At 48.0% G+C, this 26,442-nt stretch overlaps 1 protein-coding gene across 1 annotated transcript in view; it reads left to right on the plus strand.

The window, feature by feature from the left end:
- Nucleotides 1-337: 337 nt before the first annotated feature.
- The window catches only part of LOC129385867 (uncharacterized), a 63,744-nt gene continuing 37,639 nt past the window's right edge, over nt 338-26,442 (plus strand). The window contains exon 1 of the mRNA XM_055073040.2: nt 338-518. Coding sequence (XP_054929015.2) covers nt 338-518 — 181 coding nt within the window. The remainder of the gene's footprint in view (nt 519-26,442) is intronic.

Here is a 26,442-nt window from a genome sequence, read left to right on the forward strand (position 1 = left end):
AATACTGGCACACGAATTGCGGAAAAATGAGTCCCCTCCATGTGACCTTCACCAGGGAGGGATATCGTTCTGTTATTCGATTTATGCATAGTGATGGCGTGAAACTCATCTAAATTCACTATAGAATGAAGGACTGATATGGTGATACATGTGTTACTACGGGAAGACTACGAATGAAGTCACTAATTCGCAGACAATTTGATTTCCCTTGTTCATGTTCCTCGTTATGATACCTGAAAGCATTGCAGCCGTTGAATCTATCTTGATGGAAAACCGCCGAGTGATGCTGGATGACGATGCAGCAAGTGTAAACATCCCTTTTGTTCAGCATACCACTATGTACATGATGTGCTCGGATTTCACAAAGTACCTGCGAGTCGATGGACCACTAATGTGTGCGTACTCTACTCATCACAGGCAGGCGCCTCTCGAGGAGAAGCCGCGGCAGCTGAATTTCTGCATGATCGCTGTGGCTGCAGCTGCCGTGGTCCTTGGGGTCGGCGTTGTGGCCGCCTACCGTGAGTTATGGGGTTATTTCCTGCTTCACTCTAATTCTAATAGTCCAGTACAGGCGTACACACATTTGAGTTATTTTGGGTGCAACGCTTGAAGAACGCCCTTTCACAACGCTACAAAACAGTACCTGCGCTACGAGAAGTCTGATCTAGTGTGTGAAATAATTTTCCTCGATGCTGATTTGTATCTGCTGTTGATAAAAGGCATCGGACCCTGGACAACTGCCTGTTTCCGAGAGGGAGTGTGGCCAAATGCGACCAGGCTCATAGAGCCTTGCTTATTTTAATGGAGAAAACTGATTTGCCCTACCGTTTATAGACATTTGCTCCGTGTTCCTACTTTCTTTTGTCGGTGTCTCTGTCATTTCTTCATTTCCTATTTTCTTTCCTATTTGTTTGTTTCCTATCTTCTCCTCTTCTCCTGTGTTCATTCCCTCTTCCCGAAAGAGTAGGCAGGCGTTGTGCTCCTCTCGGTGGCAGTTGCCAGGTTGCCCCCTCCCTGTTCCCGCTGCGTACTTGTATGTTTCCATAAATAATAATAATAATAATAATAATAATAATAATAATAATAATAATAATAATAATGCATCGCTACCGCATGTATCGCTACCTATCGTAAACAGCTGTTCTCTACCAGGACTGGTAAACAGTTTTCTGCAGGTACATTTTTAGGCCCACCCTCCTGCTTTGCCTCTTGAGGTCAGTGAGCATGTATTGCAAATGGTCCCCTGAGTTACTAAGCAAGGCAATATCATCAGCGAATCGCAAGTTACAAAGATATTCTCCATTAACTCTTATCCCCAATTCTTCCCAAGCCAGGTCTCTGAATACCTCCTATAAACACGCTGTGAATAGCATTGGAGAGATCGTGTCTCCCTGCCTAACGCCTTTAAAACCACTGCTCATTAATGCAAGGCAATGAGCACCATCCGCTCGTCGCTGCGTTCGTGATGGGGTTCTTTACAAAAAGAACTATTCTGCTATAGGCTCACGATACTTCTGGTGGTCCCGGAGAGTCTCCGTGTCTCCGTCTTGCGCACTATGCATGACGATCCAACATCTGGTCATTTGGAATATGCGCGAACGCTCTATCGCCTTCAAGAAAGGTTCTACTGGCCTAAAATGCGCCAGACGACCACCCAGTATGTGTTCAGGTGCAGCGAGTGTCAACATCAGAAGCGTCTGACGAGTGCTCCTCCTGGTCTACTACATCCAGTGCTACCCCCAAGCACTCCCTTTGAACAAGTTCACATCGACCTTCTAGGTCCTTTCCCGCGGTCATCTGATGAAAATCGCTGGATTGTCGTGTGTGGCGATCACTTGACACGCTGCTGTGAGACAGCTGCGATACCATCGACTACTGCAACCAAAGTGTGTATTTTTCTGCTGTGTTTTGTCGTTCTCGACGTGGACCTCCAACACTCATCATCAGCGTTCGTGGGCGGCGGTTCACTGCAACTCTTACTCACATGCTGTCCATATATGTCGCGTCAAATCTGTTATAGTGGCACAATCTTAGGGCCAAGCAACCCTGTGTTCCATGTGTCACGTGACGGCAGTCTGTACCCTGCCTCTGGCAATATAGGTTGTAACATAATTGGTGACGAGGATAGAAATTTAGGCCTGATTAGGCTTAGGGCTAGCAGAAGCGGTTGGCGGTAGAAAAAATGGCAGCTGCACTGGGCACGATTGGGGAATTCGTTCCGACGGAGGCGACGTCTTGGCAGTTGTATTTGGAAGGCCTCAAATTTTTCTTTCAAGCAAACGACATAGACAGTAACGAGAAGTGAGCGACGCTCTGCAGCGTTTGCAGCCCAGCAACGTATGCCATCGTTCGCTCCCTTCGTTATCCGGATGCGCCGTCGGCGGTGGCCTACGATGAGATCGTCAGGCGTCTCTCAAACCGCTTCACGCCGTGACCGTCGGTGACAGTACAGCGTGTCAATTTGGCAGGCGTCGGCAGCAGCCCAGTGAGTCAAGTGCCGACTATATCCCAGAACCGCGACGTCTCTCGGAACATTGCGATTTCGGTGCGTCGCTCGACGACATGTTGCGCGACCGGCTGGTGTGCGGTGTGCGAAGCCACACTCTTCAGCGTCGGTTGCTGGCGAATCCGGAGCTTACGTTTGCGACAGCTCAGGAGAAAGCCATTGCAATGGAATCTGCGCAGCGACAGACCGAGCAACTTCGTGGCAGTGCCACATCGTCTGAAGTTTGTAGCTTGAGCGGGAAGCGTTTCGACCCATGTGTTACGAAGGTCTCTGCGCCAGTGACAGCCAAGGAGGGTACCCAGAAGCAGGCTGGTTCGCCAGGGAGCACAAGCGAATGTTTCCGCTGCAAGGGCACGCATTCGCCAAGCAGTTGCCCATTCAATAATGTGCAGTGTCACTTCTGCAAGCAACCAAGGCACATAGTAAGAGCATGCAGGAAGAAGGCGGCAGCTCGCGCTTCGGCTGAACGCAACTCTTCGACCAGAAAATGGGCCAATGGAGGCCGCCACAAGAACGCTGCGTCGGACGTATACGACGTGTTCGTGCTGTCTAGTGAGGAGCCAGCCGTGAGAGTGGAAGTGCGCATCAACGGAAGTCCCCTAGAGATGGAGGGGGGCTCGGCTGCAATGTGTTCAGTCATCAATGACCGGACTGTGCGGAAGCTGCGAATATCGAAAAGGGCGTCGCGCCCAAGTAGTCTTCATGTCCGAGCTTACAACAACAAGGAAATGCGAGTATTGGGTGAACTGACCGTGGCGGTGTAATTTAAGGCGCAGGAACATGGCCTGCGATTGGTGGTGGTTAAGGGTGCTAGTATCGGACTTGTGGGTCGGGACTGGTTCAAGTCCTTGGGAATAAGTCTGAGTGGCGTTCACAGTGTGTGTGAGCCGAGTGGAACTGGCAGAAGGGGAACAACGGCCCTGCTCAAGTAGTATTCCTTAGTCTTTAACCCTGGACTTTGGGACAAGTAAAGGGCCTCCTGTACGCATAGAGGTGAACCCTGTAGCTCCGCCGCGATTTCTGACGCCACGACAAGTACCGTTTGCATTGATACCGAAGGTTGATGAAGCACTGGACAGGTTGGTGAGCGAAGGCATTTTCCAGCCTGTACGGCACTCGAAGTGGGCAACACCTGTCGTTCTAGCTGTCAAAAAAGATGGATCTATAAGGATCTGCAGGACTGCAAGAGCACAGTCAATCGTGTAGTGTAGTTCGAGACGTATCCTCTGCCGACACCAGAGACACTCGGACAAGGGTATCAACAGAAGACTGTTGATGAGGAAACAGCTAACTTGTGGACGGTTACAACACATCGGGGACCGTTCCACGTAACCCGTCTTCAATTTGGCCTGACAGTGGCTATTTTTCATAGGTACATGGAAGAACTGTTGCATGGAATTGATGGTGTTCTTGTGTTCTTGGATGACATCTTGATCGGTGGAAGGGATGAGGCACAGCACCATGCTCGTTTGGAAGAGTTGCTCAAAAGAATCCATGACGACGACCTGCGACTGAAATTTGACAAATGTCAATTTTGTGTTGAGGAAGTGTGTTACTTGGGATTCAGCGTGAATTCAGCAGGTGTGCATCCGACAGAAGACAAGGTGCGTGCTATTCACGAGGCCCCGGAGCCGACATGGAAAAAGGAACTTCAAGCCTCTTTGAGGGCTCTTTTACAAGTTTGTTAAAGGAGCAGCTCATGCCTTGGAGCCACTGTACCGGCTGTTGGACAAGGGTCGCGAGTGGCGTTGGACGGTAACCGAGGCAGACGCTTTTCGCCAGGCGAAAGATCTGCTACAGTCAGCACATGTTCTTGTGCACTATGATGTCAACAGGCCTCTAGTACTGGCCTATGACGAGTCCGTGTATGGACTGGGAGCTGTGTTGAGTCATGTGGGTGAAGATGGCAGCGAGAGACCGGTTGCATATGTATCGAGAACAGTGAGCGCGGCAGAACTGAATTATGCCCTAACAAACCGAGAAGCGCTCGCCACCCACTTTGGCATAAAGAAGTAACATCAGTTTTTCTCTGGGGGGCATTTCAAAATTGCGACCGATCACAAACCTCTCTTGGGACTGTTGCACCATGCCAAGCCCATTCCCAAAGTGCTATAACCACGGATGCTGCTTTGAACTGTCATGTTATCGGCATATGACTATGAAATTGAGTATCGACCAACGGAGAAGCTTTTCAATGCTGACGCATTCAGTCGTTCACCACTGAGGGCCAGTAAGGCGGAGGAAGAGGAGCAGCGTCTTTGGGAAGTAGGAATTCTGGATATGGCGCCAAAAGTAACATGGAACTCTAGGAAGCTGGCAAGATTTACGTCAAGGGACAAGCTGTTGGCTAGAGTCTGCAATTGGTTGCAGCATGGGTGGCCAGAGGGCAATCTACCAGAAGAGTTTGCAGCGTTTGGAAGCCCCAAGCATGAACTGTCGGTGTACCAATGTTGTTTGCTTTGGGGCAGTAGTGAGGTCATTCCGGAGCCAGCTCGACTATATGTCATGGACATTGTTCACACAGCTCAGCCAGGAATTGTCAAGATGAAAGGGCTCGCCAGAGGAGCCGTGTGGTGGCCACGAATTGACAGATGTGTTGAGCAGAAAGTGAGGGACTGTGCACGTTGTCAGGAATGCAGGTCTGCGCCAGCAGTTGCAAAAATTCACCTTTGGAATTTCACCAAGCGTCCTTGGACAAGACTACACATCGATTTTACTGGGCCGTTCCAAGGCAACGTCTTCCTCATTGTGGTGGACTCTCACTCAAAGTGGTTGGAAGTGCGCCGAATGACTTCCATGTCGGCAGCTGTATATTGTTCGAAGCTTCGTTTTCTTTTTGCTACCCATGGTATTCCGGAAACTGTTGTTTCGGATAATAGAACTGTCGTTTGTTCAGAGGAGTTCAGAGACTTCATGTGCCGAAATCAAATCCGACATGTGACCGTTGCACCATAGCACACTTCTTCGAATGGTGAAGCAGAACGGACGGTGCGCGAAAGCAAGGAAGTACTCAAGCGCATCGTTGGAGGCAATATTGACACACGTCTGGCTATGTTTTTAATAGACAGTTTTAGTTACACGTACGTAGAGGCTTTGCGTACGTAGAGCTTCTACGTGTCAGCAGTGCGCATGCGTACAACGTAGCGGGTGCGCGCGCGTCTCACGGACGTACGTGAGATTCAATTCTTTGCGTGCCCTTCTTGCGCACGTAGACAGCTTCGCGCGGGAGTTCCGCGAGATCACGAACAAGCGATAGCGGGCCGCGTGCGCGCAGACGGCTTGCATCGAAACACGGCGACAGGATTGAATTGGCTACCGCCGTGTTCACATTTCCCGATAGATGTAGCTACGGGGTGCCTCTTGGCGTGCGTAGCGTACGTGTAGCTAAAAGCGTGTCAGATGGCGTGCACATAAGGCACGTAGGCTTTTCACGTTTGCGTACGTGAAGCTTCTACGTACGTGTAACTAAAACTGTCTAATGACCCAGCATGTCCTGCCTTATGCTACAACAGGCAAGAGCCCAGCCGAATTGCTAATGGGCAGGAAACCTTCAACAGTGTTAGAGCGTAAGCGTCCTGACCTGCAGTCCGGTGCGCAGCGGAAACAATAGCAGGTGATTCAGCGCAGTAACCAGGCAGGGCGACTGTTTGACGTGAGGGATCGAGTGTTTGTGCGCAACTATCCCTATGGGCCCAAGTGGTTGCGGGGATTGTGGATTCTGTCAGTGGACCAGTGCCGTACTTGGTCGTCACCAAGGATGGACGTCGATAGAGACGTCATGTTGATCAACTCAGAAGTCGTTCTGCCAGCTACGCAATGGGCAGTTCCACTTCTGGAATGTGTGAATAGGAGAAACCGTTGGGTGCTTCCGCGGCAGAGTGTTCAGAACATGGCATTCCTTCAAGCCCAGATGACCCTGGAAGACGGGACGAAGGAAAAATACTAATTAAGGAAAGGAAAATACTTTTCTAAATCCCGCGTACTTCGTCATAATCATGCATATGCACTAAACGAGTTCCTTTTAATAACGATACTTTTCAGTCTTCCTTTTTCCCCCGTGTTGTTCGCGAGTGGAATAACCTAGATGCATCTGTAACTAACACAGTATCGCAGTCTGATATTGTTAAGTTATTACAAGATGAAATAAGTAGTTAGAAAAGAATATTTCTGATGCATATATAATCGTCAGAACTCCCATTTTCTTAACTATAGCTAAACATTTACCTGCTGTGTTTCTTTCTTTGTTTTTATAACATTGTAATAATCCTTATGTACATGTAACCTTAAGTGTACTATTTCTGTGAGTTGCTCTTGTTATTCATATTATTAGTGTTGTAAAATTGTGCATTGAACCTGTTTGATGTGTTTACATTTCCATGTTTTCATGTCCTTACCATTCGGTGTATAAAACATGAATTGTATGTACAATCATATGCCCACCTGCTATGGTCTCGATATGAGACTGGCAGTATTGTAAATAAATAAATAAAAAATACGAGAGGAGGCTGCAACGCCCAGTACCGAACCTGGTTCCTGTGGTGAGGACAGTGAAGTGAGCGCATCCCATCAAGTCCAGCGACCACAGCGCCAACGCAGCCGTCCTGCGTATCTGAAGGACTTCGTGACGTAGGGAGTAGGAGTGTTATAGCGGGACAATCTTAGGGCCAAGCAACCCTGTGTTACCATGTGTCACGTGATGGGTACTTTCCCGCCAGTTTGTACCCTGCCTCTGGCAATAAAGGATGTAACCCGATCCTAAGAAATGGGACTGCACGCTACCTTTCATTACGTACACATGTAACACCTCACGGCACGAAGTTACGGGCTACGGTCCCTTCTTTCTTCGTTACGCTCGTCCGCATCGTTATACACTAGACACTATCTTCCCGTTTTCCAGCCACGATAATATTTGTATATCACAGAAAGTCTATCTTGCCGAAGAAGCCCGACGACTTGCTTCTTTGCGCAGTCTTGTGTCCCAAGACCGCTCGAACGCACGCTACTGTCGCCGACGCCAACACGTGATATAGTACCCTGGGGATTTAGTGTGTTCCTGGAAACCAACCAGAAAACGTGGATTATGTGAAAAACTTCTCGCCCACTATTTTTGACTCTGTGTTATCAATTAGCGTATGAGCGAATTAACCTACCGCTTAGCACGCCGCACGTAAAATGGCAGACGGTCAGCAAAGACTGAACTGTCTCATGTCGCCCGTTTAAAGCGCTTTATTTCTCGACAGCCTGTTTGACTCTCCCGGCGGGCTTCGCGTGCGCGGAGAGCAATGTAGCACTCTTACGTGCGCAGTGGATTTACGCCTCAACAAGCAGTATGGGGGGAACGAGGAAGACGACGTGCGGCTGGCTAGCTGAATCTCGACAGGCGCGCAGCTGATCAAAGCCATCGCGCCTAACTCTACCCGGCTTGACAATAAACGCCTTTCGTGGGAGTAACAATATATTTATTCAATCGTGTTTTTTTTGCTAATTGTAACAACCTGTCATTATTTCGCATTATTCGCGGCACCTCCAGGACACCAACGCGGCAAAGGGGACACGGAAGCTAGAACCCGGAAATGGCCCGTTGGTTGGGGCTCGCCGAGGCCTGCGCCTGGCAGGGGTGTATAAGGTCGGCTGTCCTGGATAGCGGATAGCCAATTTTTTTATAAAAACACCCCCCGACACGCTTTGGCTACCACGGCCGTCACCCACACGCCGCCCTGCTTCCAGCTTTGATCCCCCCGCTACCCCTTGGGTGCCCTGGAGATCCGGCGCCGCCTGCTTTATTATAACCTTAGGTGCCCTCCTGAGGCCTCAGTTTTCCGGTTACATGTGCCCTCCTGTAGTGTACTGCTTATAAAATATCAAATTTAGCGTCGCGACGAAAAAAGCAGACCCGCGACTAGTACAACACCAGTAAGAACCTTGCCCCTTCAGACACAACGATCACCAAATGGCGTGTCCTAGGGGACAAACACATAAAACACGCGCTTAGAAACCTCCTCTGTAGTACCTAGGCAGAGTCATATATTCAAGGAGCAAAAGCCTCCAGATTTTCTCTCTCACTCCCGATCTTACTCGCGCGTGCCCACAAATGGCTCGCGATCCCTCAAACGAACGACTCGTGGCCACGGGCTCAAAGTAGACACGGCATGCAGGACGGTGCCGCCAGCCCAGAAGATCGGAACGAAACTAGGTGCGCATGAACTTAGAACGATGGCGAAGAGAGGGCGTCGCGAGCATACGCACGGCCGACGCCTGTCGCATCACGGTAGTTGTTTGAGAAATATTCATTCCCTACCTTGGAGTCCAGTGATATTGAGAATGGTGCTTATTAATAACGAATTTACTGAACATGCTTATGCAAGTGATGAAACTTAAGGTTTGAGTAGAATGGCACAATCTTACTTTTATTTTCCGACCGGTGCTATTGCTCGAAAACATGGAAATTTCACGGAAACCTAGGTATAAGCAGATTCGTTGTGAAAGTTTATTGGTGTAATTGTGTCAAGTATTCAATTAGGCATTTTGAGTTCTCGTGTAAGTAATGGCTACACGATCGAACAATCTTGATCAAGGTTTGAGTGTACTATCTGCCGCAGGCAATATTAAAATATAATGGTGAAAAAAAAAAACCACCATGTATATCGCAACACAGAATGTGCTTCGGAACAAAATGGTGGCCTCGTGTCAACACAAACATGTCGCCTAATGAAATGCAGAGATTTGTAAACTACATTCCCGCATGTCTATGACACTACAGGAATAACAAACGACCTTTTCTGCCTTGCGAATATTAAGTTTTGCAATAACAATGGCATATAATTGTATGGACCACTGGGAACAGCTGGCTCACCCGTCGTTCAGTATACAAGCGCTTCACTTTGCCGATGGAACGCCACAAGTCTGTGATTTTGCTTAACGCTTGACGCTGTACGTGCAAGTAGGCACACAAACGTCACTTTATTTAGTCATTCATATACCTCACAGTTTCCCACCGGAACATTGAATCAAGAAGCATTTACCATAAGCCGCCTGACCATTCCCGCTACTGGGTTCCTGAGCTACCGAGCTGGTTTGCGTGCAATACCTAAACAATACCACGCGTGCAACTGGTGCAGCTTAGCGTGCACGCGCCAGCCAGACTTGCGCCTTAGACCGTCGCAGCAACGGTATAGAGTGATATACAGCATTATGTTAACGTTTATACGAACCGTAAAATTGTTATTTCCGTTCCCATCCAGTAAAGAACGTTGGAGGAACTCGCTATAGGTGAGTAAGACCTCACCGGAGGTACCATGCAGTGCCGAGAAAACAAACGGTAAACAATAACGGAAGCAGCAGTTAACAACGGCGTGGAAACCCGTAACTGACCTTGCGGTATTTGTTTAACTAGCGAAACTAACACTGACTCAAGGAAGGTTCGTACAAAGCGACGTGCTGTACGTGTGTTTTCGTGCACCTATGAAAAATTCGTAGATCAAAGAAATAACTGTCCGTAATATGACTACGGATGTATCGCAGTTTCTACTGGCGATGGTTCAAAGGTACACTATCTGTTTGAATCTGGCGTCATAGTACAAGTTTTTTTATTTTATAAAATAGGGTGAGAAGAAAATCTGATAGGTAATAATTCCTTTAAAACACAATACGATTCCATATAGCGATTTATGCGTATCAGTGACCCTGCTACTATTGATCCACAAGTAACGCTCTGTCCAATTACGTATGCCAAGTTTCCGGCCTTAATCATCGCACACACAAGGATTAAATTAGACTGCCACGCGCACTCTAATAATCTTTGTATTACATGACCCGAGGAAAGGATAGTAAGGTTGCTAATTGCCGAAAACTTTCATTCAGGTGTACTAATAGAGGATATTGAAAATTTCATGCATTACGAATATTTTTTGTCAGCTACGATTGAATGGTTCCGAATTGTAAAATGCAACGAGTTGTTTGGCAGCTCAATGCAACAACATGTTACGATGGGGCGCGTTACGCGTTCCTTCACGCGGTATCATTGGTAAAAAAGCACGTCTCAGTTGCATGGCAAGCTTGTAATCATAAACAAGAATATCGGATACCTTACGATAACCTAAATCGCCTTTGGCATATAGCACTAATTTACTTGTACTTGGCTAGATTAGCCAAAAAGGAGGAAAATGAAAATTGATAACTGACTCATTAACAGAAGTTCCATAATCACCTTCCGAACTAATCTCTTGAGTGCAGACTTTGCAATACATGAACTCAAACGAGTGAATTCACAAAGTACGTACACTTGGAGCAAACTTCGAAGCTACCACCAGTTTTGAGATAGGCGCGATCAAAACTACAGTAAAAATGCATTGTTGTTCGGTTAACGTTCTAACAAAATGCTATTTTTACATTGAAAAAGAAGGGATTACTAGAACACCAATGCATTTCGTCACAAACATTGGGTGACGAAATTTGGAAATTTGATTGGAAATGGCCAATTAATCAACTATGTATTTAAATTTCTCGAGCAAAAGATGTCCGCCTCATAGTAATTGAGCTCCAAAGTAAAATTGTGCTACATTCCACAAGTGAGTTCTAGGAATTCTGATAATGAGAAAAAATGACCACGCCGCATATTAGGTATAAGAGCTCTCATGCCGGCACGACACTATTAACATACATTCCTGACGGAGCGTGCATGCGTGTGAGCAGAGTTGAATGCGCCCAAAGAAGCCGCCGTGAAGAACAGAAGACCTGCAAGTGACCTTACGACGAGGTCGTCTAGAGGGCGCAGAATCAAGACCCGGCCACGGCGGCCTTACTTCAAAGGGGGGGGGGATGCAAAAATGCCTGTGTGCTTGGCAGTGGGTGCACCTTAGAGAGCCGCGGGCGCTAAACATTAATCCGAAGTCCCCCACTAAGGCACCTCACAATCTTATCGTGTTTCTGACCCGCAAAACCGATATTTCCATTAATTTTCATTACGTGTTCGCCTAAACTTTCGTTATTTTCAGCCTTCAAGATCTAGCAGATTAAGTTCATGATTTTCTGAACGAATGCTGACGCTAGTTCACGTAGGCCTACCGTAATTAATGAGTTAAATTGTTGACGCTGTAATGAAGAAGAAGAGCAAAAGGACAAGGCCAGCCCGATCGTCTGTTCCGTGTCTGCAGTGCAACCAGTGGGCCAGACGGATCGCAGTACGTAGCACGAGTGTGAGCCTTTCGGGCAACCAGCTGTTCCGGCTCTGCGTCACCTGCCTTCTCGGTTACGAAGAGACGCTACCGTCTGTTCTGTTCAATACACTCCGTTACAATTGGTGGAAGGTGCGGGGAATTCAAGAACATCTACACCCTGGAACTCCGGTCTTGGACTCTGCGTCCCGTCATGCCTGACTCTCCCCAACAGACGTCGCCGCCACTCTCCGTTGCCTGCTCTGGCGCTGTCCCGCAACGCCATCCAGCGGTTTTCAGCGGTACGGATGAGCAGGACGTCAATGACTGGTTGTCAACCTACGAACGGGTGAGCTTGCACAATCGATGGGACGATATCACGAAGTTAAATGCAGGCATCTACGTTACGGGAGTGGCTCACCTATGGTTTAGAAATCACGAAGCCGACTTTGAGTCCTGGTCCACGTTCAAGACCAGTTTCGCTGCAGTTTTTGGTCGCCCCGCCATTCACAAGTTTCGCGCCGAGCAGCGGTTACGACAGCGAGCGCAACAACGCATTGAAACATTCCCTTCACTCACGCAAGAGAAAAACTAAGTGCCGCAGTTCAGGAGGCAGGAGCTGCGTCGCCATCGATCTGTACATTCACCATCGAACGTTGTCGACCTTATTGTTGACGGCGTCCCTACCGTTGGGCTAATTGATACTGGAGCAGCCGTGTCTGTACTAAACGAACGCCTCTCTTGCGTTTTACAAAAAGTTACGACGCCACTTTCTGGTTTTTCTCTTCGCACAGCAAGCGCCCAGCCAGTTCAGCATTCAGCAGCTTGCTCAGCTAGAGTTGTTATTCAGGGAATTCTGTATATTGCTACGGAAGAGTATTTGCGATGACGAAGAGGCGAGCAGTGTGAAGACTACGACGATTAGAAGCTAGCGCGGACTGTTGCCTCTTGGCCAAGTGCGGCGTATTTCCTTGTAAATTTCCTTGTATATAGCTTTTCGTCTGCGTCTTCCTATGTAACAAGATTGTGGTGTTTGTGGTTCTGCAGTCCTGCTCTCAGGACGTGATACTTGGGTGCGACTTTCTTTCGCGAAACAGCGCCGTCATCAATTGTACACGTGCTGAAGTCGAATTATGGCCTGTGTGTGACGTGAACCTCGTCGGTGCCACTTTTCTTACCGCTAAGCTAGGTCTTCGGGAAGACATCGCCATACCGCCGTACTCGTCTGCCGTTATTCCCGTTTTCTGTGGCGCTCTCTCTGAAGGCGCGGTCCTCTTCACTACTTCGCAACTCTTCATAACCCGCAACGATGCTCCCCTCCTTTCCGCCACGCTTGACATTTCAGCCGGTTTCAGCTCCATCGATGTCTGCAATCCACTTCCTACAGCCGTGAAGGCTCTTTCCGGCAAAGCACTTGGCCGTGTTCAGCCTGTTGATGACATATTTATAACCGACGTGCCGGATGCTTCGTATGCAGAGCTCACTGACTTCTGTGCACATATCACTTATGCTCCGCCATCACCTCACTTATTCGCACGTTTCATTGCCGATGACTCTACTTCCGAGAAGCGCTCCCAGCTTCTTCACCTGCTTGCCCAGTTCCATTCTTCTTTTGATATCGCTCAGCCTATTCTGGATCGCACGTCAACCGTCAGCCGGTTGACGGCTGACGGTTGAGAAGATCGAGACTGGCTCCAACGCGCCATTGTTGCAGCGCCCGTACCGCGTCTCCGCCAAGGAGCGTCAGGTGATCGGTGAGCACGTGGACGACATGCTTCAGCGCGGCGTCATTCGACCTTCCAATAGCTCGTGGGCATCACCAGTGGTTCTTGTCACAAAAAAGATGGTTCCATTCGGTTCTGCGTCGCTTATCGCCGTCTTAATGAGATAACGCGAATAGACTTATACGCTCAACCGCGCATTGACGACACTCTGGACAGCTTGCAAGGCGCTGAATTCTTCGGTTCGTTGGATTTACGATTGGGCTACTGGTAGCTCCTGATATCAGCAGTTGATCGCCCTAAAACTGCATTCATTGCTCTAGATGGTTTATACGAATTTAATGTGATGCCATTTGGCCTATGCAATGCGCCTACTACGTTCAAACGAATGATGGACAATATCTTGCGCGGCCTCAAATGGAGCACGTGTTTATGCTACCTGGACGACATCGTTGTGTTCGCCGCTGATTTCAGAACGCATCTTCTTCGCCTTAGGCAAGTGTTGACGTCCGTGACCAACACAGGCCTGCAGCTGAACCTGATAAAGTGCCAGTTCGCCGCGCGCAAGCTCATGATTCTAGGTCATGTCGTATCACAAGACGGCATTTGCCCCGACCTATCAAAACTTCGCGCTGTGGCACAGTTTCCTAAACCTAAGACACTCAAAGAACTCCGTGTCTTCATCGGCCTCTGTTCTCACTTAATACGCTTTGTCCGCCATTTCGCCTCGATTATATCACCTCTGACACAACTCTTAATGGCGCCAGTGACCTATGCTGGTGGTCTCCTGCATGCGACAGCGCGTCTATGACCTTACGCCGTCTCCTGATGTCTCCGTCTATACTGCGATACTACGAGCCCACCGCCCCAACTGAAGTGCATACCGATGCCAGTGGTATTGGCCTTGGCGCTGTCCTTGCGCAGCGCAAGCCTGGCTACTCCGAGTATGTCGTTGTTTACGCTAGTCGTGCGCTGACCAATGTGGCACGCAATTACAGCGTCACAGAAAAAGAATGCCTGGCCATCGTTTGGGAACTCGGCAAGTTTCGCGCTTATTTATACGTTAGGCCTTTCAATGTTGCAACTAACCGTCACACCCTTTGTTGGTTATCCGCTTTAAAAGACCGGTCTGGACGCCTTGCCCATTGCGCTCTGCGCATTCAAGAATACGACATACACGTCGTCTACCACTCAAGTCGCAAGCATATTGACGCAGATGCTCTGTCCCGCTATCCGCTGCCAGCCGACACGGCCTTCCTCTCCACCATTGAGGCGGTATCCTCGGCCGACATCAACACCTTCGCATCAGAACCGCGCAAGGATCGTAGAGTGGCCTCTCTTTTGGATCTCCCTTCTGGCTCGCCTGCATCTCCATTCTCCCGATACCTGCGTCCCCAGGCTGCCCATTTTGCTGCCCGGGATAACCTTTTGTATCGACGGAACTGCCAGCCCAATGGTCGCAAGTGGCTTCTGGCTATCCCTAGGACTTTGCGTTCCGACATGTGCGCGTCTTTTCATACTGACGCACAATGTGCACACGCAGGCGTTTTCAAGGCGTATGAGCGGCTGCGGCAACGTTACTACTAGAGAGGAATGTTTACTTTTGTTCAAACGTTTGTCCGCTCGTGGCCGCAATGCCAACGCCGCAAATCTCCGCCTCATCCGGCCCACTATTTATTACAGCCGCTTCCGTGCCCTGCTCGTGCCTTCGACCGTGTGGGAATTGACCTGTACGGGCCGCTACCGCTAGCACCCGCTGGCAAACGATAGATTATTGTCGCAGTTGATCACCTTACACGCTATGCTGAAGCCGCTGCTCTACCTGCAGCGACCGCCAGGGACGTTGCATCCCTTCTGCTACATCGTTTCGTTTTTCGTCATGACCCACCTCGGGAGTTGCTGAGTGATAGAGGCCGTGTGTTTTTGTCGCAGGTTGTTGAAGCTCTGCTTGCTCAATGCCTCACAGTTCACCGGACCACCAGGGCGTACCATTCTCAAACTAACGGGCTCACGGAGCGTTTTAATCGCACCCTTGGCGATATGCTCACCATGTACGTTTCATCGGAGTATACAAACTAGGACATCATCCTCCCATTTGTGACGTACGCATATAATACGGCTATCTCTACGGCCTTCTCTACGGTCGCGATCCTTCCTATACCATCGATATGGTTTGCCTTATATACCAGACACGTCAGAGTACGCTCCCGTTTCAGCCGTCGCCAGATACGCCGAGGAATGCCGTCAATTAGCCCGAAAGTTCACCTCCGCCGACCAACAACGACAAAAAGCCAATCGTGATGGCGACGCTACGAATCCGAACTTCGGTCCCAGCACACACATCTTGTTGTCTGTGCCTTGTACCACGCTGGACTTTCTACAAAACTTCTCTCGCTGTATGATGGACCATACCGCATCGTCGAATGCACCTCTCCGGTCAACTATGTCATAGAGCCGCTTACACCGACATCCGACAAGCGCCGCCGTCGATAGGATGTTCTTCACGTTCACCGCCTGAAACAACTCTATAACCCGCTCGTCTCCACGTCGTAAGTCGCCAGGATGGCTCCATTTTTGCACTGGTAGTAATTGTAATGAAGAAGAAGAGCACAAGGATAAGGCCAGCCAGATCGTCTGATCCATGCCTGCAGTGCAACCAGTGGGCCAGCCGGATCGCCAGTGTGTAGCACGAGTGTGAGCCATTCGGGCAACCAGCTGTTCTTGCTCTGCGTCACCTGCATTCTCTGTTACGAACAGACGCTACCATCTGAACTGTTCAATACACCCCATTACAACTCCAACGAAAATAATGCACAAAGGGCCGTGGTCCAGAAATCGCAGCCATGAGCAAGCAATATTATGGTACTACCCGTGAGCAATCAGCCCATACAAAGCGTGAGTGACTATGGCTCCCTCCCCCCCACCCCCCCTTGACCGAATGCGCCCGACACAGTCAGCTCCTGGTCAACAAACGCAAATAAAAATAATAACGCAAGTGCGTCACACGCACCGAGTACAATACGAGTTGAGACGAAACACGTTGCCATGACAGCAAGCGTTCGAATTACGTGAGAACACAGGGGAATCCGATTGGGGGCGCGAATTTTTTCTAATGGATTTGCCTCGGCACCAAGTAATTGAATAATAAGCATGTCAAACAATTTATTTCGGCTACGTGAGCTTGCCCGATCGCATTCGTGGTCGCAAAAAATGCGGAATGGCGGGCCAGTGGAAGAGCAAGCAAAGCAGCTCTATGTCGCCAAACAAGCAACACTGGTTGAATCCCCGGCATGCGTATAGCGCTCCCCTTTGATGAGATGGTGATGAGTAATTAAGTGTTCGCAATGTCTCTCTATTTAGACACATGGGAACACTAATTATCCTGCAAGCATTCGGCAGACCATGGATGACTGCAATATAATAAGGAAATAAAATTTGTCCGCGAGAAATAGGCGCACAGTATATGGAAAAAAGCATTCGTGTAACTGTGAAATTACATGTCTCAGCGTTTAGTTTGGCAACACGACATGCGTATCTTTCGAGCGCATCGCACAACGTTACATACCCTTGCAGAGGACATTTGGGGACGACAAATAAATAAGGCGCTTTGAAGGGGCAGTCACTTTTTTTTTTTTTCTGCTGACACGCGGCCACTGCCAAAGCAGGATCGGCTTTCGGACTTGAACGAGAGACGTGTAATCCTAGGGTCCACAAGTGTTGTTTGTTAACCCATTGAGACCACAACTTGGAGAGCATTCTCTGGGAATTTTCTAAATAAAAAAAATATTCAGATGCGATGTACTGGGGGAATTCATGTGAGCCGCGCTTTGTGTGCTGTTTGCTTTTATTTAAGATAATTTGCACTGATATTAGCGGTGAACGTTCAATTTCTTCAATGTTTAGTCCAACGCGAGAGTGCTGAGTTTAGGGTAAACGTTGCTTTGCTTGCACCACTGCTGTTTGCCTGCGTAGTACAAAGAAAGCACAGGGAAAGGTGTTTGCTTGAGGCTTTGTTGTGCGCCATGTTTGATCGCCTCAGAGAGGCTTGGGCATTGTCATTGCCTCGCAAGGTACATTGCATTGTGGAAGAATTATTAAACTTTATTCGAAATATAGGGCTGTACGTACCAAAACCCCGATCAGATTATCAGGCACGCCGTAGTGGCGGACTCCGGACTAGTTTTGATACCGTGGTGTTCTTTAACGTATCTCTAAATCTAAATGCACGAGCGTTTTTCATTTCTCCCCCGCGAAAGGCGGCTACTACGATTGGGATCAAATCCACGACCTCGAGCAATGCCATAACCACAAAGCTACCGTGGCGGGCACAGAAGTGTTGATCTCACGTGCGACCACTTCCGTCGCGTCGCTTAGACCCTGCGGTACGCTTTAATTATTGCGACTCCGTTCGGCACGCCTTGCGTAAGTTGTCGGCTTGACAATTTGCATGGCGTTTATTTTTCAGAAATAGTGAAAACGTAAGGTACTGTGCGTTCAACGTAAGTTTATCCTGTTTTTCCGCAAATGCTGTCGTGTCTATAGTAGTAGCGTCACCTTTTTCCTATCCCCCCACCTCCCCCACCCTTCGTACGGAAGCTGCGAGTGAAGAGTGGTAAGGCTGCCTATTCACTCGTTTCGCGAATGCGTCGGTTCCAGACATTCTCTGCCTGCTCTGACCCCTCCCCTTACTCCTCCTTTCAACTATTCATCTATCTTCCTTCTTGACTTGCACGTTAGTAGAAAGGTAAGCCTTGCCATTTCTGCAATGCTTTTGTGGGGAATCTCGAATAATTACAGCTGTCAAGACGCTAATGTGGGGACGCCTGGAAGCTCCAGAGGGCATTATGCACATTCGATGCTGTACAAAGGTCCAACCGTGTTCCTCGGGGCTCCTTTCCTCTGTGCCACGCTCCTTCCATGTATAAGCAAGCTCTGAACCAAACGCGACGTAGCGTGCAAGACAGCCACAGCAGCAGCAGCACTTGCCCAGTGCTGCTGCTAAAGGAACAGGCAATGAAAGCTTCGCTTAAAAAAAAAAAAAAAATTCGCTAACCGACTTGACCGAGCAACCGGCTCCGCTTCCCGCTGTGAAAGGTGTGAAAGGGTGAAATATTAGAAGGGCAGGTTCGGAGTGAAAACTTAAAGGCAGAGCTAGGGCGAGCTCACGCAACACCCTTTCTCAAGGCATTCGGTCACGTTATAGTTGGAGGCGTCGATGTGTAGCGAGGGCCATCAGTAACGGGGGATAGTCGTAAACTTCAATCTCATGCTCCTTCCATATCTACCAGTCGCGGTGCCTTTAGAGGGGAGAAACGAAACTGCAGAAACCTGCTAGAGTACAGCGCTCGTTTTGAAATACACTTCACTTGGCACATTAGCTCTGGAGTTCTCGTATGGATCACAAGGGAATAGCGAAATCGGTTTAAATCGAGAACAATTATATTGATATCCCAGCCACACTTTTTGCCATTGCCGCAGCCGTCGTCATGATGTTCCGTATAAAGTCCAAGGGTGAGAACACCATCGCCACGCGCCGCATGCTGTAGGTGCGAATGAAAGCGTGCGAGGTCAGGCGACGTTCGGGGCTCAGTCGCTCGGGCCAAGGGAGGAAATCAGGGAGGAAACGCGCCGTCGTTCTTCACGCGCATGACGTTTAAGGGAAAGGAGGGATGGGAAGGCATTGTACTGTTGCAGCAACTGCACATTGAGCGGCCGCGCCCGCCTTCTCTTGAAAGCGATCTTCTTTGGGGGCTGAGTCTAGGTGCAGCGATGGCGTATACCTTCATGCGTGCTGCGTTCTCGGCCCTGTGTAGGAATCGCACGAATGTCACTTCGCTCTCTACTGCTGCCGAATGTTTGCGAATTTACACGGCCGATACTGCTAGTATCCATACTTCTTATGCATGTATACGCATTTGCTATCGCAATTGACGTTTCGCCTTTCGGGCGAAACATCGGCTCTCTTTTCTCGACAATCACTGGAACCATTTCCATTACGTTTGTGGAATTTAAAATTTAGCAACAGCTTGAAGGAAATGCTCAATTTATGCGTTCACTTTCTTTAGAAAAAGCTTCTAAAACTGAAAAGTATCAAGTTTATAACTCTGCGACATAGCAATAAAATCGAGTTTAGGATATTGGAAACAGTACCTAATAGCACGTGTAAAGCGGACAAAGTAAATTCAATACAGGCGCGGCTCTGAATGTTATGCTTATTAGCAAATGCGATTTTTTAAAAACCTTTGTAAACACTTAGATTAGTTCACGTGGACTGCGAACTTATTTCTACAGCACATTTGTCCGCCTTAAATGTGCTATGTAGGTAGGCACTTGCTGAAAACCCCTCTCCCCCCCCCCCCCCCCCCCCGTGCATCTGCTGTATTCAGCTGCTGATCAATTGCAATAGCGGTGTTGGTGCAGAGATACGAATTTGTGAACTTCGTGCTTCTCTTTATTGTGAAAAATATTGCAAGTAAATATGCAAAGAGTTTTGATCAAACAGTTTTCAAATACATCGCAATCAAACTTTGCAGTATTAAAATTTGTAATGAAATGCTTACTATACTATGCGGTTTACTTCTAAAATCATCGTGCTGCTGTTACAAATAATTGCACAACACGAACACGTCTAGATGAAATGCATAATATGCTGCTCTCCCCCCAAAACGTGCAAGAATACTTAAAGCAACCATTTTAGCTGTATATAGAGGTATTGTAACGTATATAGATGTATTTAATTTTAACGAGTCATAAATTGACCGATTCTTCCTCACAGTTTCGTAGTACGCTACGGTGAAAAACGTAATAAATTAGGTACCAATCAGATTGCGATGCTATAGTTTTTCACTACTTCATGTCCACTGACAGTGCAAATGCTATGTAGCTTAATGTGCAGATTTATGTAGAAGCGAGAAACTGGCGAATAACACGCTGGTTAGGAGGTCGAACGGGTACCGTGAGATAAACGGCGATTGGGACAGCTTGCGGAAAGCCAGCCAGGTAGAAACCCGTGATCGTTGGCGAAAAAATTTATCATTGGACTCAGCCATCAATGTCTCTGCAGCTAACGCTCACAATAAATTTACGCGCTGCTCTGCGTAGGCACACGTTTTCTGTTACCCGCCGCGGTAGCTTAGTGGATATAGCGTCGCGCTACTTAAGCTCCCTGTTGCGTGTTGGATAGGAGCTAAATGCGACCATGCTGGTGTGCATAGACTGAGGCGCACATTAAAAACACCTCCAGGTGGTGGACAATAATTTGGACTGTTACCTACGTATCATAACCTACCCACGTAGTATCCACCTGCTGTCTGCTTCATAAGTATATTCGTGATTATGACACGTAAAACTCTTGGAATGTTTTTACAGAGAAAGCTGTACATGACTAATGTTCCGTAGTTTCTTCAGCGTCCGCAAACAGAAAGGGACTTAGAGATGCATAAGAAACCCATACGAGGGCAAGGTGGCGGCGCAGTTGTCAAAATGCGGAACAGGTTAGAAAGCTCGCCGTGAACAACAGCATGACGTCAAGGTTATCGCAGTATATAAGCAGGAGAGGTATCGGCGCTAAAAACAGCCGCATTATCGATGGGGCAGACACTTATAGTTGGCACACCCGAAGAACGACAGGCGTAGAAGGAGCGCCGGAGGGAACAGCAACGAGAATGTAAACAGCGCCGGCACGAAACGACCACCGACGAAAAACGTTTCCGCGATGCGGAACAAAAACGACAGTCGCGAACGTGGGCGCCTCCGAACGAGCAACGACGCCAGACTCGCAACGCAAAAAATGACAACCACTCCTCTCTCCGAAGACAGAATGGCAGTGAAATCGTTTTTCTTTTCATTTGAGAGCTTTGACTGTCGTCAGCTTTCGCTGCCATTCCAGCTTGAGAGAGTGGAATGGTTGTCATTTCTTAGCGTTTTCTGTTTTAGCAATGTTGTTAAAGGCCTTGGGTCTTCAGTGTAGGCTTACTTCAGTCTAGCGATATTGTTTACATAAACTTTTTTTTTTCTGCGTGAAATACGTATAGGCGCTGTGACTCGAAACACATCGCAAAAACACACGTCTGTCAATGAAAATGTGCACCTTAAGGAATGGTAAACTCAAAAACCGAAGGAATTACAGTGCATGTAGTACGTGTTATTTAAGTGCAGGCCTTGCGGCAATTTCAGGCGCTATATATCCTACAACTGCGTGCAGCAGAGGAAAGCATCGAATGGCTGTTTTATTATTTATGCGGATATGGACAAATTTCTTTCTAGTCATTTTTTCCAAACCCTCTCCAGGCGTCTCATTAAGGTGTAAAATGACAACAGCTGAACGAGATGTCTTGTAGGCGTCTTTCTTAGGAGGTCCTGCAGACTTGCATAAAAGGAATTTTTGTGGCCGTCTCGAATAGTGGTAAATTTCTTAGCCCATTTCATCTGATCCAAGACGGCTACAAGACGTGTAGTGCTCAGTGGAGCCTCTTATGATACCACGCAATCTCTTGTAGGAAGGTGCAAGGGAAAATTGAAAGAAAACAGCTGGAATAGTACAACACTGCAGTGCAACAAGCTACCGACAGAGACCCGCATTTGTGTGAAATCTGCATCACGGTGTGAAATCCGTGTGAAATCTGTATCTCAATGAATGCAGTGGACTAGTGTGCAAATTTGCACTGAATTGTTGCAGCGCGGGCACGAGCGCCGTGAATAAGCTATGTTTGTCATTGAAACATGCATTGCAATGTGCACGTAAACACTTTTATTAATATGAAGGAAAGATTACGTATCGCTCTTTCAACAGGGTAATATTGTAAAACCAGGAGACTGCTTGACAAAAGCCACATGATGACCTTTTCGAGGAAAAAAGCAATATAAGACAGGGGCAGGAATGACGCGGGACGCAGGGATTACTCTTTCTATCTGTCTCTGTCTGACTACTCTCTGTCTTAATACTATAAAATTTAGATATTGAATGATAAGTAAGTGAAATTTTTCATCTGAACCGCTTGTTCCTTTGGAAAAAAAAATATTTAAAGCACTGTTTAATAAAGGTAACGTTTCTATGTTGCACAGCAAGCAGTTTATTGGTTTCTCTGTAAGAGTACATATTTCTGACAACGAAGCTCAAGACAAAAAGTCTTGGCACGTTTCCGTAGCTCGGACTGCCCCAGTTCTGCAGGTTTCTGGGGATCTGCACTTGCCGGCTCCTTCATTCGCTTTTCCGCAGTACTTGTAGACAGCCGCCGTTGTTGCTCACTCGCTATGGTCTCGGGCTGCTAAGCGCGAGGTCACGGGATCGAATTCAAGCCGCGGCGGCTGCACTTAAATGGGGGCGAAACGCGAAAACACCCGCTCATAGGTGCTGCTTAAAGAACCCCAGGTGGTCAAAATTTCCGGTGTCTCTGACTACGACGTGCCTAATAAACAGAGCGTCGTTTTGGCACGTAAAACCCTACAATAATTATTTTTACTTTTATAGGGTACGAACATAATTTATTGACCAAGTCACATTTTCCGCATGCATGATAATCTTGCAACGCGTTGTCAGATAGAAGCACGGGAAAGAGAAGTACGATTTGTAAACAGAATATTTACGGAGAGGGTGAAGATAGGCTGAACACGCGCCACATCCGGGTGATTGCCGTCTTCTTCATTAGTTCAAGGAGGTGGCTCGCCACTTTTAACCCCCTTGAGGGGTGGAGTGCCGGCTCGGCGCAGACCAAGTACACTAAAATGAGGCGGCGTAAATAGACGGTTCGAACCGCGATACGTGCACAACCTTACGAGGTGACAATGTAGATTTTGAAGAACTGTCCAATGGCGCGATCTCATAGTTACCGTCACTACATTACCTTAAAATCTTTTAAGGTCTGGTGTAATGCGACAAAAGCTCTTGGGAAAGAGCTAAACTACGAAATTGAGTCCTAGAAGTACAAGAGATCCTGGAGAAAAGCAGAGGCGGTGGTGGTTGCGGTCATAGTGGTCATTATGAAGTAATTGCAAATCAGATAGTCGCTCATGAGCGATCTCACTTGCCAGATGGGTTCGCGTAGCAGTGTAGCGGGCGTAGTCGGTGCTATCTTGTATAACAGAAGGTATCTGTGTGTCGAAGCGCAATGCTGCGTGGTGGGGAAACAGTAGATAAAATGGCGAAAAACCGACCGTGTCGTTACGGGATGAGTTGTACGCGAGCACGGCGTATGGCAAAGTGCTGTCTTAGTCTCAATGATCGTCAGACATCTATATCGCCAGCATATAGGTTAAGAAGCGGTGCAACCTCTCGGTGGGTCCGTCTTCTGCGGGTGGTGTGCAGTAGTGAGCGTACGCTCCACAGTACAGGAAGGAAGGAGGTCATTGGTGACTTTGGACAGGAAGTGGTGGCCTTGGTCACTGAGAAATTGCCTAGGGCTACCATGATGAAGAATAACGTCATGAAGTAGGAAATCGACGTCAGTGGCGCCACTAGTCGGCAAAGCTTGTGCGATGACACAACGTAGCGTGATCAGTCGCAATTGCTACCTACTTGTTCCCTGAAGTAGATATAGGGAATGGGCCAAGGGGGTCAAAACCAATGTGGTAGAATGGATGCTTGGGTATTTCCATGGGCGGCCGCAGGCCTGTAGGCAACTCCAGGGGTCGTTTACGCCGCTGACAAAGTCAAACTCAGCAACATAGCGCCCAACAGATAGGTACAAATAAGGCCATAAACACCGGTGCCGCACGTGCTCGTGTGTGCGGGATACACGAATATGACCAGCTGTAGGGGCATTATGGAGTTCTTTCAGAAAAGTAGCGCGAAGTTGCTAGGGGAAAACAAGGAAAAGCTCCGGAACATTGGAAGTTGTACTAAGACGGTAAAGAATATCGTAGCGAAGCTCAAACAGGCAAAGCGATGGGTTCGGCTGATGGGAATGGAGGCGACCCATTAGAGATAGTAGCATGCGGTCGCTTTTCTGTTCAGCGCGAATGTTGGCCAGATCTGAAACAGCCAAGACGATGTCAACAGTATCACGTAGGTTGGTGTCGGGATGGCCGACTGGGTAGTGTGATAAACAGTTAGCATTTTGGTGCATTGGGCCATACGTATAGAGAACGTCACAGGTGCACTCCTGGACCTGTTATGAACAGTGCCCAAGCCTTCCTGTAGGATCCTTCAGTGACGAGAGCAAGCAAAGGGCGTGGTCGTCCATGACGGCAGAAAACGTTCCGCCATTTAAATATAGGTGAAGTTTTGTCAGAGCCCAGACTAAACCGAGGTACTCATGCTCATATATCTAAAAATTCCGCTCCGACGACGAGAGAATGCGGCTGGCGTATGTAATGAATGACACGTGCCTGTCATTCTGGTCTTGAGCGGTGGCTGCAGTTATGCAGTAACCACAAGCGTCAGTACAAACTTCTGTAGGGGCGGATGGGTCAAAAGGCGTCAAGATGGGCGATGGTGCGGGTAAACGTATCAGGGCTGTGAATGCGGTAGCTTAGTCATGACCCCAAGTAAAACAGACGTTCTCCTTGAGTAGGCCAGTAAATGGCAGAGCAATGCTTGAAAAATTCCGGACAACGTATCCGAAATAACAGCGGAAGCCGACGAAGCTCCAGAAATCTCTGACTGAGCAAGGAACAGGAAAGGCCTAGATGACACGAACTTTGTCGGGGTCAGGTTAGACACCACTAGCACTAGCAAGGTTATCAAGGACGGTGATAACACGTGGAGTGAAACGACACGTGGATGAGCTGACTTTCAGGCTAGCGCGGCGAAACACATCGAATGTGGCCGACAAAGACGGTTTAGGTGGCTCTCAGCAGTAGGCGAAAAGAAAAGTCATAACAATATGAGAATTTTTATTCATTCTGTGTGCAACTAAAACTGCTGTCTCTATCATTTTATTTGGAAAATCATGTTTGTCAAGGCATCATTTTCTTATTTTGACAGAAAACAAACAAGCAGTTGTGCTGTTCAAATTAGTTCTTATTTTTGGCAACGAAGTTATTATTACAAGCTGTCCGCGGCTTTCTGTAGCGCTGTTGCCCTTGTTCACCAGAGCATCATGTAGCTCTGCTGAGACCTGCATGTTGCTCCGTAGCTCCTGCCTCAGCAGCCGAATCTTTGGTGGTGCCTGCTGAGGGAGATCAACATAACTGGCTTACTTAGAATGACCTAATAGGCCTTTTCAGTGCACATTTGTGAATAACAAAGTATTATGAGCTTTTCATGCCCTGCAAAAAATTTTTGTTTTAAATAGTTAAGGAAAGGTTGCGTAAGAGAAGTAGCTTTGTTCCTGTTAAATTTAGACTAGCGACACAATTACCACTTGCATCGCTTCACGGCGTGTATATATAGCCGTTGACTCATATATCGTGATTGCGTTAAACATCATCATAGAGAGGTACGACGTTTTAGCTACTCACCTTTAGGCAGCGTTGCGTACACTTGTGCCGTTTTGAAATCAATAGGTTCTCCATTGTCTCTAGCATCTGTCAGCTGCTTTCTTCTGCTCCTTTACATACAGAAAAACAGCGATCATAACTTGCTTCACTTCGAGACAGTTAAAGGAGTATAGACTCAAAAATGTTCGATCTTGTCCTTTTTTATGCTATAATAAGTATCTAATGACCCAATAATCATGGCACGAAAGCTAGTTTCCCTCAGAGCGCGACTGGTAATTATTGGTGTCTTGTTTGTGGTGAACAGTCCAAGTTTCGGTTTTAGGGAGCAACGAGGGGGAGGAAGGCACTGGGTTCGTAAACACGGCTGCACATGTGATCACTTAAAACTGTAACATGTGCGCTGACGCGCAGGCCAGCACGCTCGTCCGTGCGCGTGCTTCGCATTAGTTGTTCATGTGCTGCGCCTGCACGTACTTTGAGATGTCCTCGCCGTAATCATGGTCCTCGTATTCGTCGTCCAGCGACGACAATTTGCTGCAAGAGGAAGTCACCGCCGTATTAAACGTAGCCGATCACTTTCCAGTCCATCCACTACAAAGCAACAACTCGGAAATTGGGAACTCGGAAATCGCAACTCGGCAACTCGGTACTCAGCAACTTGGAAATCGTACGCACTGCTCGAGGT

This window comes from Dermacentor andersoni, chromosome 7 (genome assembly GCF_023375885.2).
Source record: "Dermacentor andersoni chromosome 7, qqDerAnde1_hic_scaffold, whole genome shotgun sequence".
Taxonomy (NCBI): Eukaryota; Metazoa; Arthropoda; class Arachnida; order Ixodida; family Ixodidae; genus Dermacentor; species Dermacentor andersoni.